General features: G+C 36.4%; 1 protein-coding gene across 3 annotated transcripts in view; it reads left to right on the forward strand.

The window, feature by feature from the left end:
• The window catches only part of LOC132153007 (Krueppel-like factor 12), a 36,412-nt gene extending 18,326 nt beyond the window's left edge, over positions 1-18,086 (forward strand). For all 3 annotated transcript variants that reach the window (XM_059562087.1, XM_059562088.1, XM_059562086.1), the window contains exons 3-6: positions 4,299-4,800; positions 9,504-9,639; positions 15,763-15,920; positions 16,615-18,086. In XM_059562087.1, the coding sequence (XP_059418070.1) occupies positions 4,299-4,800; positions 9,504-9,639; positions 15,763-15,920; positions 16,615-16,796 (978 nt within the window). In that variant the 3' untranslated portion in view covers positions 16,797-18,086. The remainder of the gene's footprint in view (positions 1-4,298; positions 4,801-9,503; positions 9,640-15,762; positions 15,921-16,614) is intronic.
• The last annotated feature ends 529 nt before the right edge of the window (positions 18,087-18,615 follow it).

Raw genomic sequence — 18,615 nt, forward strand, 5'->3', positions numbered from 1 at the left:
CTGGAGCAGGAATGCATCCAGGGCTTATAGTCAGGGCCACTGCAGCCAGGCCAGCCATTTCGCCAGGGTTCAGCACAGATGTCATTAATTCTTCATATGCTGCTTACCTAAGTGCACTTGTACTGTATGATGTCCTGTAGGCATTATCAGAGTATGTACTGTTTATACTATATATTAGGGACCCCAAGGGGCCTGCAAGAGGGTGCTGCACTCTCATAAACAGCCCTAAAATATACATTACATAAAATACATTAGTCTTAAATATCTTTAAAAAATGCTTGCTGAAATACCTCACACTCTCAGAAAATAAGGTAAATGTAATTTTAAAATCTATTACTATGTAGCAATTAGGTACTAATATGTACCTTTAAGGTACTAATGTGCACTCTTTAGGGGTACAAAGGTGTACCTTTTCAAAAGGCAATGCCCCAGTGACGGCTTTTGTACCAATTTTTTCAGATCATGTAGGACAACTGCAGATCATTTCAGAAATAATTTTATGAGAAAAAAATGGCAGAAATATATGTTATGTATTGTATACTTTGGACTGTCAATTAAAATTATACTTTATAATTAATTATTTAAAATTTTGTAACAGATTTACTGACTTTGACATTATTAATTTTTAATTCTATAATTTTGGCATATAAGAAGTTTAAGTTTGGGGTCAGTAATTTTTTTTTATTGTAATTTTTAGGTATTCATAATGGTGAGCGTGAGTTCACCAAGTACAACATGTTCCTGGATCAACATCCTTGTTGATCCTGGAACAACATTCCAATCAACCAGTCAGAATTCAGATATAACTTTTCAGGAAATATCTGTTTTAGGCTTCAAATCAGGGTTAGGTGCTTCTACACTCTTGTTAATCAGCTATAATTTCCCACTGATGTTAGGAATAAATTATGGGTAGGGTTAGGTTTAGGGGTAGGGATTGGGTTAAATCTATATCTTTAATAATAATGTTGATCCAGGATCAACAAAAGATATTGATCCAGGAACATGTCGTACTTGGCAAAATAATGGCGACCATTTAAAATATATTTATAATTTAATTACAATTACTTAATTTGATTTATTTATTATTTACCTTTATTCATCAAGGATGCATTCAATTGATCAAAAGTGACAGTAAATAATTTTTTTTACAAAGTAATGGCTGATGAAAATTCAGCTTTCCCATCACAGGAATAAGTTACATTTCAAAATATATTCAAATAGAAAAGCGTTATTTAGAATTATAATAATATTTCACAATATTGCAGTTTTACTGTATTTTATCAAATAAATGGAGCCTTTGTGTGCATAAGAGACTTCTTTAAAAAAAAACATAAAAATTGACCAAACTTATGAACAGTAGTGCATCTTAAAAATAAATAAATAAAAAATGTATAGATTTAGTTTTTATTTGTTAGTGTTAAAAGCTAGGGCTGTCAATATAATAAAAATAATCACGATTAATCTAAACAACATTTATATTTTAGAAAACGGGATTGTCAGACCATGGTCCTTGGCATCAAAAAGTAAAAAAAAAAAACACCCCTGAACTATATAACTAACCTGTCAGCGTTATCATTAAGCTTTTAACTCAGCAATGCATGGCTTGGCATGTAAAGTTGGTTCTGTGTCGAGTACATGAATATATTGGTCAAACCCAATTGATAAGTAATAGAGTAATTCAGTCATTCATTGTGATGCACCATTCAATGAACTGCTCCAAATTATTTGATCAATTAAAAAAACCACAAACGCGGATATGGATAGATGCACTATTTCCTTGGAGAGAGAACCTGTGAATAGTTGCGTCTGAGAGCCAACAACATACCCTTGTTGTGTTCTACTTCTCAAGCCAGAAAAGCAACACCTTGCTTCCTTGCTGCAAAAGGCTGGTAGACATATTTATCCATATGTGTCAAAATCCTGCCAAGCGCCAGGAAGTGTCCAACCTACACGATGACTCTTTGAAGTGCATCTCATCGCTCAAACATGGTGGTTGTTCTGGTGGGCACTTGCCAAGACCTTGCTGAGAATTGTTTGCACCAGTTAATATGCCCTCACCAGCTAGACCGATATCTCACGTAGGATCCCTGAATAAAGTGAAAGTCATCAGTAAAGAGTCAAGGTGGAAAGTACAGAGGAGAGAGCTATTAAGGTTTGAAAACCTTCTTACAGAAAGTGTCATTCAAACAAGAACAGGAATCTGCTTGCAAAACAACTATCACCTCATAGCCTTTGATTTACACTTTATCCCGTATGAAAGAAGGTCATGTGTGCTACAGTAAACCATAGTTCACAGTTTCACTTTGATACAGTTTACAGTTTCATCTGATTTTCTTTCCTTTACACATTTCATCATGAAACACTGTATGTGTTCAGCCTAATGGATCAGCCAGCGATACCGTCTGATTAATTATGAGCACCTCACGAGTGCAGTTCTTGATTATCTGCATTTTTATCTTCAAGTGCTTCGAACCTGCCTTAGAGCAATATAAAAACAGTGACTCAAAATTCAGAGCTCTACAAGGCCAAACTAACTACAGTGAAAAGAGATGAGATCTATTTGAGAAGGAGGTTTGTCAGAGGGGATGCAAAGACCTGAGGCTACAGTAGCCGCAGGCACAGATCCGCCACAATGTCCTATATACACACACAAACAAACAAAAAATATTATGCCGTGTAAAGCCTCTTAAGCATACCCTGAAGGGTACATCACAGAATTCAATAGAACTAGAGCGAGAGTTCACTACAGACACTCTAAAGAGTGATTTATTAAAAAAAAAAAAATCGGCAGGAATCATGGAGATTGCATTACTGCTCCAAGGTGTTTTTCTAAAGGAACTGACCAGAAACATGTTGTCCCTTTTGCTAGGAACACAAAGGATCTCTTAGGTACTACTGAGGCAGGTTTTTCAATTAGATAGCGAGTCTGACGATGCTGATTGGTCATTAGCGACACCTCCCTTCCTCTTTCATACAACCCTCATTAGTAGGTTGCTGATTGCATGCTATGCTAATAGAAATTCACTCACTGGGTTTGATTACCACCCTGTCTGTGCAGCTGTGCAGTATTTTTCAAGACTGAAATACAAAAATTCCCTTAAAATCTGACCGTGGTCTGCATTTATAACAGAAAAAAAATTACATTGTACAAATTACATGCTCTACATTTCCTATGAAATAAAGAATAGAAGTAGAAAAATCAGCATTCCACCTAAGGGTTATTATTTGATTTGCGACTGAATCAACAGATATATTACATTTTCTCAAAATGTTCATGTCTGTTATGATTTTTAATTGTTAACCCGTGTTTTCTGTATTTGTTTAATAACATCTTGCCATTTTGTTTGTTTTAGAATATTTGTATTAATTTATTAATTTATTTAAAATTCTTTTGATTGTTAAAATGCTTAAAATGCAGTGAAGTTAGGGCAAAGGGTTAATTGGGTTTGGTGTAAAAATGATTGTTGAAGAAGCATGTTTTTCAAATGCAAAATGTAAATATTTTAACTGGCCCACAATAGAGAAATGATTTGATGAATGGGTTAAATGTCACACTTTGCAGAAAGGGGTCTCTGTTCTAAAAATACTGCTCCTTTCCCTGCCCAATCAAATCAGTATTGTAAGCCTGACCTTGAGGTCATGTTGTCCTGACCTGTGAGCTGTGGCAATGCACTCTGAACCCTGAATGACCCAACCTGGGTTTTTATGGGTCATGTCAGCATATTTAATTGCTTGACATTTGTTTATTTTTGGATTCAAATGCAGTTATATTGTACAGCATACTGCTGATTCACAAGTCGGTAAGTGACTCCACGTGTCCAGAGTAAAAATAGTATGAGCTCGGTGTGGATTTGTTACAGGCCCACTCAGTCTGCATAAAGAAAATGGAGTCTATAAACAAAGTCGAGATGTAATTCTGCAGCGAACCGTTTATCACATCTGCCGTTGCAATTCGAGAACTCTTCCCCTCAGTTTAATGAGCTGCTCTGTCATGATTAGCCGCCTGCTCAGGAGCGATTATTTCACCGTATGCGCTTGCTGCAGAGAAGAATGCTAGCACTTTATTTACGCTGTGTCCTTGTGCAGACACCCATGTGAAGTTGACAGAGATGTTTCCACAATGATGTTCTTTTAGATGTGAAAGCTACATTTTGTCCATGTTCCAGACTAAGACAACAGTTGCGAAGACGTGATGATATATTTGCGAACAAATGACTAGTTTGAATCTTTTTTTTTTTTTTTTTTGAGTTTCCGTCAGAAATTTCATTAACAAAATATTATGTGTTTGTTTCTTACAGTCACCCAAAGTGCACGGCTATCCTGATATGGAGGCTGTGCCACTCCTGCTCAGCAAAGTGAAGGCCGAACCTCCAGAAGACCTGCTCTCGTCCGAGCAGTTTCAGACCCAGACAGAGCCCGTGGACCTGTCCATCAACAAGACACGGACATCATCTCCTTCATCCAACAGCTCACCCATTACCTCAGCCTTCTCTCCATCTTCCTCTTCATCATTGTCATCCTCACCTTCCGTCATCACCTCAGTCTCCTCGGGAATGCCCTCCATTTTGACACCCGGGCCCTTGGTGGGCTCTGCTCATGGAGTTAGAGGCCAGCAATTTTTGCACATCATCCACCCCGTCCCCCCTTCCAGCCCTAGTAAACTTCCCAGCCAGGTGCACCGTATCCCTGTGGTGGTGCAGTCACTGCCCCTCATGTACACCACAGCCGTACGTTCCCCTTCAACCCTCAACTCCACCATCATGTTACCTCTGCTGGACGAGGCCAAGTACCATGGCAAAGGTGAGGACCACTTTCTGGATTGTTCAATAATTCCTGTTGGTTCATTTATACTTGCTGTGCACTGCATTTTTTTATGACTCAGTATTTTTATCTAGTTTCCCAGTACAAATACCTAAACATTCTTAAAACAATATATATTTACTTGAGAAGCAAAATGAACATGAAGTCAAAGATGACAGATGAACTCTGACATTAAGTCAAAAAAAAAAAAACAATTCATTGAGTTTATGTTTACATTAAGTGAAATAAAATACACTTACTCAAAGGGAAACCTAGATTGTTCTTACCCCATTGATATACATATGTTTTCTTATTTAAAGCAAAAACTCTTTATTGATACATTTTCTGAAAATGCATCTTTATTTAAAAATGTTAAGATATTTATATTGAAAAACAAGACAAAGGGTGCTTATTTTTTGCAGTATAAAAAGGTCGGAGATTTGCAAGTTGACAGTTTGAGAATGACTTGATCACCAGGGTGCCCCTGAGTGAAGCACTTAGCATCAGCCTGCCCCAAGGGGAATGTTGAAATCTTATGAAATTGTGATCACAGGGGAAAATAAAGAAACTGGAATTGGGAAAAACGAAAGCTGATTAAAAACATCTGTTTCCTTCACATTTGTTTTAGGGAAAGACTAGCTTCAGACAACTGCATCTCTCACAGAAAAACACCATAGTACTCATAATGATATGCAGATATGGGGTTGTTTGTCTTCAGCTGCATGTGTACTTCCTGCTGTTAGGGAGTATGTGCTGCATGGGTGACAGGCCTTACACACTGTCTGCTTTTGAAGTGGTGGGCATAAAAAGTGCTCATAATTTAAAGACAAATTAAATTAACTAGCGAGAATGTGAAAAGTTATTGTCATTTTCCAAAGGGCTAAACGTGCCCAAAGTTGACAAAACAACCATATATGAGTTTTATACGTTTATACTGAAAAAAAAAAAAATATTGTAAAAAAAATTGTCTGGTGGGCAAGAAATGAAACTTGCCATTGCCAACCTAAAATTACTGTAAAGCCCATATTTGTACACATAAGATCAATATATGTTGCTTTTCTAACAAACAGAACATTGTTTACTGAGATTGCAGAGTTTCTGCAAAGATAGGGTCTGCAGACAGGTCTCGGCCCCTCGCCGCATGCCCTAATCAGAAGCACGTATCTTGCATGGTGCCTTCCCAAACTCTGGAGACCTCACCGATGGTACTTTGGGTCTGCTGTTTAGGGTTGGTCTTCCTGAAGGGCGAGTTTTAATACTCTGGCGCTAAGCCATGATGCTCTGGGTGCTGCTGTCAAATGGTGTTCGGCCCGAGCGGAGGGCACAAGGCAGCTGTTTGTTGCTCAACCTCTTGTTTATCTGGGAAGGGTGTCTGTCCCAAATGGTTGGACAGGGCTGGGCATCCTGCTAGAAGAAGGATTTAAATACTGGGTGTCTTGCTCAGCTTCAAGGGAAGAAAGAGAGGAAAAACAAGGTTTGCATAATGGGGTGGGGCGGATATTGAAAATGTGTGGCACTGCGAGCAGTCAGGCACATAGCAACATGGACTCCACCCAGAGTTCTCTGGAGCAGCACAGAGGAAATGGGGTCAGACCTGGGAGGGGTCAACATGGTAGCAGACGATGATATGCTTACATGATAGTTAGTCAGTCACTATCATGTAAGCATATCATCGTCTGCTACCATGTAACATTATGTCTGCCACCAGTAACATTACAACTATTTAGAGACATGAGTATGAACCTTATGTTCTGAAGTGTACCGATCGGCAATGCTTACAAGTAAACGTTCATGAATAAATGTTTTCGTCATGGCCAGTGACAGCTGGAAACACAATGGACAGCGCACACTTTCACTTGCACACGCATACTCATGTACAGGTTGCCAGGGGGAGGGGGGAGGGGGTGTGCCCTTCTCCACAGCTCTGTCTCCGGCTGAGTTACCATGGAAACAGGCTGTGGCTGGAAACAACAGAAGAAAGAAATCATGGGGTTTGCTTCACCACCTTCATGAACTCTGCTTTTGTCATTGCCTTTATATGGATATTTTTTAAGTAATATCCGGGCAAGCAATGTACTGTAGGTAAAGTGAATGGATTATGGTGGAAACAGTCCACAGAGACAGAGCATATTATTCACAGTAGCTGTCTACAGCATCCATACTATAGAGTATATTCAAAATGAATGTGCTCTTTTAAACAGATTTAGTTTAACATATTTTATTTAAAGTTTATAGCACATTAAAAAGTGCTGCACAGTTCAGTAAAGAAAGTCATTCAAATAGATATAAAAAATATAATGTAAAACACTAAAATTATACAATTTTAATAATAATATGCAAATTATAAGTTAGAAAAAGCATTTATTGCACTAAAAATAATCAGGGGGATTAACAGAATACAAGTATGATTTTAAATCTGTTTCAACATAGCTTCTGCTATAACTGATTTATGTCTAGCCTGAGTAGACAGAATGGAGGAGGAGAGAGAAGAGCTCCGGGCTCTTGTAATGTGTCCAATTAATCTTTCATTGAAATCCTCCATCAGTTTTGCTGAGCGTTTGTGGCACTCTAAAGTGGATGTTTAAACTACCCTTGGAAAGGCATAGAATAAGTTTTGTGCTGAATTTGATAATGACTAACAGTAAAAAGCAATAGGTATGAAGTTAGGACAGTGCATGTGACATTTAACTTTTTCGTGACTAGTGGTTTCTCCTCAAAAATGGTGTGCTGGTCTGTTCTTATAGCATTGCTATAATACATATAACAAATATACATTTATACATACACTGCCTTTCAAATGTTTGGGGTTGGTACGTTTTTTTTATGATTTTTTTTTTCAATGCTCACCATTGCTAAATTTCTTTATTATTATTAAAACAGTAATAACATTCATTTTATGAAATGTTATTACAATTTAATATATATATATATATATATATATATATATATATATATATATATATATATATATATATATATATATATATATTTTTTTTTTAAAGATATTTTAAAATGTCATTTGTTCTTTGATGGGGAAAAAAAAGCAGAATTTTCATAAGCAGTATTATTCCAGTCTTCGATATCACATGATACTTCAGAGATTATATTGTATATATGAACATGAATTATATCAGCGTGTAGTCTGGTTTGCTGAGGTCCATTGTTTGTAGGAGCAGCTCACAAAAACTTGCTCTGATGGTATGAAATTTGTGGAATTTTGGTATGAGTCATGATTTACTGTGTATTTTTTCTTATGTCGTTTTTTTCAGTAATCAATCGCACTATAAAACCACTGACAATCGACAGAGACCTAATTGTAAGTTTTACTCAAAAATGCACCTGAGACCTGACATCGTAGGTGTTCTTATCATTCATACAGAAATTCATAAATTGGCAGCATATCTATGTCCAACACCCGAGAAACAAAGGGCAAGTGGCAGCATAGCTCTGTTGCCTTTAGACGCTCTCTGGGCATCTGATCGCCTGTGCTGGTGTCATACCCGCAGGACACACTGCCCAAGGCTGATTGGGAGACAGCACGGACACCTCTGATCCGGGATCAGGTCCGACAGACTGCTGAGAGAGCAGCGAATTAGAAGCACAGCCCTGCAGCCTGAGCTAACCCACATACAGTAATATTAACAAAGCATGGTGCTCTCGTTCTGTGGGGAATGAGTTCAAGTAATCAGAGATGGGTGTTTTGGGACGGCCAGTCTTAAGCACTGACATATACCGGTGTGTCTAAACCTGTATTTGATGACAAACTCACAAACAAGCAGACACCTGAAATGTATCATGCTGTATAAAAATAACTGCTGTATTAATATTACATTGTTACCATGTGCAACATTATAAAGCAACAAGATTTTTTCATTTACATTTCTGGCCTTTTGGGTGAAATATCATTGGTCCAAAATGCCTCTCCGCAACTCTAAGCACATTAAAACATCAAATGGCTGGGATTCAGTCTCTTCACACCACTGCTGTTACCAGTGTGTTAACTTAAACGAAAACTATTACAAATCATTTACGCTAACTTAAAGAAAACAGAACTATGATGAAAAATAAATATTAGATGAAAAATATGTAAAACTTACAAAATAAAATAAAATTGATAATTAATAGTATTTACTGCCTTAATAGTATATGCTAAATCACTGTAGCTAGAAATCCTTATGTATTGTGTCTGGTTAATTCCAATAAGTTTTAATATTATAATATTAATATTGTATTTGTTGAATATTAAATTTGTTCCATTTAGGTCCTGTAGTCATTTATTTAATAAACCGCAGTGTCATTTTCACCATCTTAAAATAGTGTACTGTGTTTATCAGAATTCGGTGTTGAAAATTACATTTTATTATTATTAATTTTGGGGCATATGAAAAGTAACAGATATAAATAATCAAGGCATGATAAAGTTTCTAAGACAATTAATGTGGCCTTAATATAAACAGAAAAGGACTGAAATCTGTTCCTTTGAATGAAAATCAACACTTCAAAAAAAAAAAAAAAAAGAAAAAAAAAAGAAATCAACAAGGTGCCAAAAGTTGAAGAAACAGCCTGAAATGTTGTGCTAATTTGTGCTCAGTGTCATGCAGCATATTGTAAGCTTCTGAATAGGCCTGAGAATAGCCTCGGGCGCTACTCGTATTACAGACATATAACTAACCTCCTCCTCTGTTGTCCTCCCCCTGCGGCAGCACAAACAGACCACAATGGCCTGTCGCCAAGACAAATCAAAAGTGACAGTGATGATGACGACCTGCCAAACGTAACCTTGGACAGTGTTAATGAAACAGGATCCACGGCGCTGTCTATAGCACGAGCAGTCCAGGAGTGAGTATTCTCTAAAGACACACTTTCGCAAACACACCAGGAAGTCAAGCTTCAACATATGCACACTGACTGTCTTCAACTAACAGTGTATTGTACATAGTGCTAAAGATGTAGATTCATTTTGTATGTTTGGAGATTCTGCTTTGTAGTTTGATTGAAAACTCCTTTTTGAATCCAAAGCCCACCTTTGTCCAAGATAATATTCAAAGGCTTTCCTATTTATGCTGATATGCACCTTCTGTTTTCATAAAAATAAACTCAAATATATGAATTAATTTTAATGTTGTGCAATTTGCAAACAGCATTCAAAAGTTGTGTAGCTGTAGAACTACAGCTCTTGACCTGTGGTTACAATCATAGTTTCTTATTAGTATCACATATGGACTTAAATGGATCATACACTTTTAAACAAGTTAAGCAAGCTAACGTAGTGCAATCTATATCTTTCATTCCATATATATATACAAATTTCATTCTATTACTTTTTCCCCTGGTTTCACAGACAAGGTTTAAGCCTAGTCCTAGACTAAAATGTAAGTCTGAGAGGTTTTAACTAAAAGAAACTTGCACTCACTGATCTTAAAATAAATCAGTGCATTTGTTTTGTCTCAAGATGCACACCAGTAATGTTTTTTTCTAAGCACATTTATAAAAATTGCTTAAATGTCTTAATTGAACTATGATCTAATCCTGGCTAAGTCTAAGCCCAGTCTGTGAAACCGGGCCTTAGTTTGTTAAGAGAATTAAAGTGCCATTTTTGAAAAGTGCACAGATGCATGTGGGAACTTTGGAGTGAGATAAGAAAACCTGCAAAATTCTGCAAATTAAAGGAGAAGAAGAATAGGGAAGTAGTCCTCAGATGCTGTGTTTATTTACAGCAATGATCTGACATTCATTTGATCTCAAACTGATTAAGTTATCACTCCACCACCTGCTTGACATAATAAATGACAGTTCTAACCAACGTGGTTCAAACAATGAATGTGCGAAAACATTCCTGTGGTTTCTGGAAACAGTCGTGACTAGCTAGTTCCTTTCTCCAACAATGCATCGTTACGTTGATGTTCAAAAAACAAATTACACACTGACCTTCTTCTGTGGAACACATTGAAAGATATTTTGAAAAATGTATATACTGTTTTGTCCGTGAAATGAAAGTCAATAGGTTCCAATCAGAGTTTTTTGGACCCCATTGACTATCATTGTATGGAAAAAAAACAGTTGAAACACTCTTCAGAGTATCTTCTGATGTTTTCCACAGAATAAAAGAAGTCATGCAGGTTTGGATTGACAAGGATGTGTATAAATGATCACAGAATGATAACATTTCAGTGAACTATCCCTTCAATGGATTAAAGAGTTGAAAATAAATACCTATCACAACACTTTTGCAAACAGTGAAGCGATTCTTTGAAGGCCATTCTTTGTTAAACCAGCTCTTTAGTTACATTAGCTGTCACCTCCCATTCTTAGCGGCACAACTCCTTGTGTCTTCACTCAGATGAGGTATAGTCATCCCATTAAAGACAGTGACATGATCAAAACCAGAAGCCTCTCGAGCCCTTTAGGCTGTAAAAAGCAGCCTAGGACTTCTCCCAAAGAGTTTTCCATGAGCCGGCCCCCCTACCAGCACCCTGCCGTCCGAGCCTGTTATTTAGGCAAATGGTTTGGAAAGTATTCCAGGATTCCTCCATATATCAAAGCTTCACACTGACACCGTGTAAATGTTTCCCTTTGCTCCGAGTGTGCTGTGGACGAACACTACTAGGACTTTTCCCCCCAGTGCAGCAGAATACCAAAACACAGTTTAACCAAATTTACAGGAATGGTGTTACTGGGAGAGCTGCTGCTTTTGGCTGTTTACAGAGAGAGAGAGAGAAAGGAGAAAGAGGGCATGTGTGCAGCTGTGTTCATTCTAGCATGCGAAATAAGATAATATTGTGGGCAGCGTCACCACAAGAATAACATTGATAGCACGGCAGACTCAATGGACGAGAACAAATGAGCATTTATCACATCAAAGAAGTGTTTGATGAAGAATATCGTCATTTAATTGGGTCAGTGTTTTTGCACAATAATCGAACCAGAAAATTACAAAGGCAAGGCAATAAAATGCAGTCTACAATGAGACTGGAGCATCTAACAGTAGGAATGTTCCTTTGTCTTGTGAGGCGAATTTGTGGACGCAGAGTTTTGCTGGCACCGCGAGGCCCCACGGAACTAAAATAACCCCCTCGGCTCACAGACTTGTCAGAGGCCAGTCACATCCGACCCAAAATGACTCAGTCTCCACTATAAGGCCGTCTTCACCACCAGACGAGCCAATTTAGGAGAGTGAACTGCCAAATCTGCACTTCATTTAAATATCCACGCAGCTAAAGAAGCCCTGTATCACACAACACAGCACTGAGTGAGAGGCCAGATGCCGTTATGTGCTGATATCTGCCTTTAAGTTGCTGATATCAGTTTCAGATAAACAGACGAGAAGTCATTGCCCAACTTTTGCATCTCTTAGAGCTTCTTAAGTGACAAATGCATCTATTTCTGTGTTGGGTGTTTGTGTGTGTTGCATTATCCATGAATTCCTGTTGGAATATTATTATTATTATTATTGTTGACTGATATTAGACACACATTTCTACAGATATTAAGATTTTAAATAACTTTTGCCGTCATCTAGCACTGATTTAAAAGAATAGCTCTATAGTAAAACAAAGAATTTAAACCTTTGACAGCACTGAGCTCCAATCTCAACCATAATATAAAATAAGCCCCTTTTCATTCAGACTTTTTCTTTTCGATTGAATAATCCTATATTGCATACCTTATATTATAACGTAGTAATTTATAAAATCACTGCAGCATTACAATTTATTTCTTTATTTGACAATGACCAAAATGTGAATTATTTGTGGAATTTGTTATTTATATTTAATATTGTTAAAATATTAATATTTTTAATATGTATAATACATTTTATAGAATATATTGTTAATATTTTAAATATTTTACAAATGGATTTAGCTGGTATTTATATCAAATGTGGGCCAATTTTAATACAGAAATCCATGTGTATGTTTTAAAAAAATAATTCCCCTCCAAAATCCAAATTATAGCCATTGAAATCAATCAATCAATCAATAAAAGTATTTATATATATATATATATATATATATATATATATATATATATATATATATATATATATATATATATATATATAAATACAAATACAATTTTTGGAAATAAACATTTCCTTTATTAAGCAAGGATGCATTAAATCGATTAAAAATCACAGTGCTTTTTATTAATCAAATAAACCTGGAAAAATTATCACAGTTTCCAAAACATATTAAGCACTGATGGCATATTAGAATCAGTTCTAAAGGTTTATGTGACTAAAGACTGGAATAATTAATGCTAAAAATTTTGCTTTGCATGATAGAAATAAATTACATTTTAAAATACATTCAAATACTGAAGTTAGTATCTTACAATATTATTGTTTTTACTATATTTTGTATCAGATAAATGCAGCCTTGGCAGCATATGAGACTACTTTAAGAAACATTGATATATATTAGTTTCTCTCACCTGTTTGTATTGTTTCCATAGTATTTCTTTAGCCTACATTACTATAGCCACACACACACATACTGTATAGCCTATGTGACCCTGGACCACAAAACCAGTCTTAAGTTGCTGGGGTATATTTGTGGCAATAGCCAAAAAATACATTGTATGGGACAAAATTATTGTTTTTTTTCTTTTATGCCAAAAATGTCCTGCTGTAACTATATTAAAACTTAATTTTTGATTAGTAATATGCATTGCTAAGAATTCATTTGGACAAGATTTAAGGTGATTTTCTTCAGATTTTAGACACCCCCAGATTCCAGATTTTCAAAAAGTTGTATCTAGGCCAAATATGTCCTATCCTAATAAAACATACATCAATGGAAAGCTTATTTATTCAGATTTCAGATGATATATAAATCTAAATTTTGAAAAATTGACACTTATGACTGGTTTTGTGGTCCAGGGTCATATATATACAGTAAATATACAGTAGATATAGATATATAGATATATTGACTGAATTGAAAGATAAATTGGTTGATATGTATTGGACATGCATCTAGACATGATGATTTGAGGTGAATCCCTCATTACATCAAGGAGAATAACCATCTGAACCTGTCAGGTGGATCTGTATTTTCAAGTCATTTTCTGCGAGTCAGACTTCTGTATCACTATTTATGTCAGTGGCGTCCCCTCTGAAATATATCTGACTGTAAACATCCTGAGAGTTCTCCGCTGAAGTCTTTCCACTGTAAATCCTGTCACTCCCTTGAACTCTGCTTCTAACATCAACCCCCCTCCATTTTTATCTGCCACCAACTTTCATTCTCACAGAAACTCTCTCTGTGACTCTCTCACTCTCTTGTAATTTCTCTGAGAGAAATAAAGCAAAAAACAAAAACAAAAAAAACAACCTGTTTGGCTCATTGCCTCTTTCTCAGCTTCTCTGTCTCCTCTTCTCAATTTCACTTCTCCCCTCCTGGGTCTCTTTCTCTCTCTCTCTCTTTCACCCTCTGCGTGTGTTTGCTCGAGGCTGTGAGAGAGAGAGTTCAGCCTCATTTCTGACACATTGGCTTATTTCCGCTAGGCCTTCACTTGCCAGCAAATCAACACCAACAGGTGACCCAGGAGCAGGGGGCGAAACAGGAAGTGGGCTGCGTGTGGTGGAGACAGTTCACTGGAGGGGTTGTCTGGCTCCGCCCCCTCGGCCTTTATTGCCAGGCCCAGCCTATGCCAATCAGCAAAGCAGGGACATAGAGCTCTTATTACCTTAGAAGGGAAGGCGAGCGAGGACAATGTAATGTAATTAGACTCTCCTCTCTTTCTACTTATGGGAGAAATGGAATAAAATGACTCACGCAGTTCAGTGAGCTCATTGGTCTATATGTACAGATCCTCTCAATGAGAGCCAGCTTTACAGTCTGAAAGCTAGCCCATTATTCATTTTCTCACAGCAATCACAACAGGCAGCATGTTAGTACTGTACAGTTTTATTCATTTGATCGTAAAATATTGTGTAACATTGACTGGAATAAGTATGTTAAGACATTCCCTTGGATGTTGCTAAAAGCAAACTAACAAGCAACAAATGTCACATCTCTGTAAGAATTATGACTTGTCTTGTAAGAAAAAAAAAAAGTTGGCCTCTTGAGTATTTGCGTTGTACCATCAAACTGCATCAGGTCTACAGCACCATCTAGTGATATATTATAGTAGAACATTAGCAATGTGGGCAAGAAATCAAGGAACTCTATTTATTTTTTTAGTTAACAATATATAACAATATAACAATATATATATATAAATTTTTTTTTTCATATATTTGACGGATGGCAGATTGTGAAAATGTGTGTGCTGATAGTTAAATCTCTTTTTGAATTGTTAAACTTTCCTAGTCTATTTGTAGTCAATACTGTAGTCAGTAAGATTGATTCAGCGAGAATGCATTGAATGCATTAAATTGATAAGAAATGACAGTATAATTTCCATTCAAATAAATTTTCTCTTTTGATCTTTCTATTCATCAAATAATTCTGATTTATATATATATCAAACAAACAAATATTAGACAAGAATATTAAGCAGCACACCTGCTTTCAACATTTATAATGATAAGAAATGTTATGTTAGCAGCAAATCAGCATATTAGAATGATTTCTTAAGGGTCTTGTGACACTGAAGCCTATAATGATGCTAAAAAATCAGCTTTGCCATCGCTGGAATAAAATAGTTGTAAAAATATATAAAAATAGAAAACCGTTATTTTACATTATAATAATAATTCACAATATGACTTTACTTTTGATCAGAAATATGCAGTCTTGTTCATTATAAGATACTTATTTAACATAAAAATCTTAACCCGCTTTATGAGGAAAACTTGTTGTTTTATTTTATGTTACCACATGATGGCAGCAGTTAGTTAATATACATGGAGCTGTCTCAGTTAATTTCTTAGGTTGCTGAATAAGGTCAGCTGGCAATATTTTAATGCCTTTAAGATTAAAATATCCCCCCTCTCTCTCTCTCTCTCTCTCTCAGTTCCATGTCACCATTCAGTATTGAGAGCATTCGACGGCCACAGCCACCTGAATCTCCAGACTCCAAGAAACGACGCATCCATAGGTGTGACTTTGCAGGCTGTAATAAAGTTTATACCAAGAGCTCCCATTTAAAGGCACACAGGAGGACACACACAGGTTTGTCAGCACACAAATGCAATCTGTACACCTAGTTTCACTATCAATTTATTTGAATTTGGAGTATTGTTTCTGGTTAAAGAAATAGTTCACCCCAAAATAACATTTGCTGAAAATGTGGTCACTATCAGGCCATCCAAGATGTAGATGAATTTGCTTCTTTTTCACAACAGATTAAAAAAAAATGTTGCTCAGCAGTGGATCCTCTAGTGAATGGGTTCTGTCAGAATGAAAATCCATGACTCCAATCCATCAATTAATGTCTAGTAATAAACAATATCCATCATCAAGAGCTTTTTACTTCAAACTATTTCTTCATACGTTATATCAAATCATATCATAATATTGCTTTCTCCATTCAAAAAATCATCACTTCACAAGATGTTAATTGATGAACTGGAGTTGTATTGTGGATTGTTGTGATGTTTTTATCAACCGTTTGATACTCTCATTCTGACGGCACCCATTCACTACAGAGGATCCATTGGTGAGCAAGTGATGAAATACAAAATTTATCCAAATCTACATCCTGAATGGCCTGAAGGTGCATACATTTTAAGCAAATTTTCATTTTTGGGTGAACTGTTCCTTTAGTCTCGATTGTTTCACATTTGACAATTTCCTTAATATTTGTAAAATTACAGTGGTGTTTATTTTTGCCTAAGTAAGGTTATTATTTCATTATCTCTACTAGGTGAGAAGCCATACAAGTGTACCTGGGATGGCTGCACATGGAAGTTCGCCCGCTCGGATGAGCTGACACGGCATTACCGTAAGCACACAGGGGTCAAACCCTTTAAGTGTGGGGACTGCGACCGAAGCTTTTCCCGCTCAGACCATCTGGCCCTGCACCGTCGCAGACACATGCTGGTCTGAACCCATCCACTTATTCACACACGGGAGAGCTGGATCTCCCCCAGTAGTGTTCAGCTGGGCTGGACACAGACACGGCCATCCCTGCCCCTGAGAAAGAACGAAAGAGAGGATAAAGCAAGCAGTGGAGGAGCATGATGCTTTCCCCACATCTACAGAGCTAAACAGGGTCCATTCCGGGAGGGACATGGCTCATCTACAAGCCTGAAACATTTGGAGTCCAGGATGTTGATTGTCTCATGTCTGTTCAAAGGATTATTTCACTCAGACAAATGGTTTGTTTTCTGATTTTCCCTTTCCGAATCATCCGTGTGGTGTGTTTAAACATGGCTGCTTGTCACTCATCTACAGTGTGAAGCAACGCAGAGTGGAATGGCTCTACGTGTTTTTCAGACAGATGTGAAGGGGAGCTTGACCGTGAATGGTATGCTTGCACAGTTTTTTACATTTACACCAAGAGCCAGACTATTTCAGAAGGATTAAGCAGATCTTCTAATGCGAAGACTTTGGGCCAGTGATTCCAGAGGTTTCAGAAGTTGCCATTTACAGGTTAACACACCAGCGAATGAGATTACACAACAAACAATCTATCATAATGTTCATTTTGGGTCATTAAATCTTCTATTCCTCCTAGCTGATGCTTTTAATGAATGAATTTGATAGGAAAAATGTAGGTGCAGTCTATTCTCCACATTTGTCTGAATTTTATCACATTGACTCAATAATTAGGAAAATATGTGTAAATCTGGATAATGAGGGTCTCGAGGCAGAAGAGCAATATACTCATTCTGAGCACCACAGGGGAGAGCTGGCCTGGTCCTCCTCACCCTTTTACACAGTCCAAACTTTTGTTTTCTATAATTCTGATACCTCTTCTATTTATAGTGGATTTCTAGTTGCCACATTCTGGAGGTGTAGTCTCTCACAACTTTCTAGGATATGCTCTGTTTTCTTTTCCTTTTGTGAGATTGCTTTTGAACTATGAAGCCTGATGTCATTTCTGGTCAGTACAACAGCACTGTTCATTGGCTTTGTCCTAAACTTTGTATTTATGAAGCATCTTTGCAAACATCAGTGTATCCATTTGCTAATTATTTTGATGACACTTAATTTAATTAATGCATTTGGTAACATTGGTAACTAACAATGTACATTACCATTCATAAGTTTGGGGTCAGTAGGAATTTTAATGTTTTTGAAAAGTATCTTATGTTCACCAAGGCTGCATTTATTTGATTAAAAAAATAGAGTAAAAAATACATTTTATAATTGATATTAAAATGTAAAACAACTTAAAAAGCTAATTTAAATAATCATATATTTATAATATAATATTCATATTTCAATATTGCAATATACAATTATATTTCAAGCAGCCATTAATATCACATGATCCTTCAGAAATCATTCTAATATGCTGATTTTTTTGTGCTTAATAATTTTGTGAAAACCCTGATACAGTTTGTTTCATGATTCTTTAATTAATAGAGAGTTAATTATTTGAAACCGAAATCTTTTGTGACTTTCTAAAAGTCTTTACTGTTGGATTTGATCAGTGTTATGGCATCCTTGCTGTAGAAATGTATTCATTATTTTCGTAAAAAAAAAAAAAAATCCTAATGACCACAAACTTTTGAATGTACAACAATTCAAAGCATCTTTAAATCTAGGTAAATTATAAATATGCTATTGTTCTATTCATGATATCTTGTACTATTTATGTTTGCTCATAATACAGTAATGGTAGTTGACACTTGAAATATTTAAAGGTAGGCAATTGGTGTATGCAGAAATTAACATTAACCCAGATAAATAAGTGCTG

This window comes from Carassius carassius, chromosome 11 (assembly GCF_963082965.1).
Source record: "Carassius carassius chromosome 11, fCarCar2.1, whole genome shotgun sequence".
Taxonomy (NCBI): domain Eukaryota; kingdom Metazoa; phylum Chordata; class Actinopteri; order Cypriniformes; family Cyprinidae; genus Carassius; species Carassius carassius.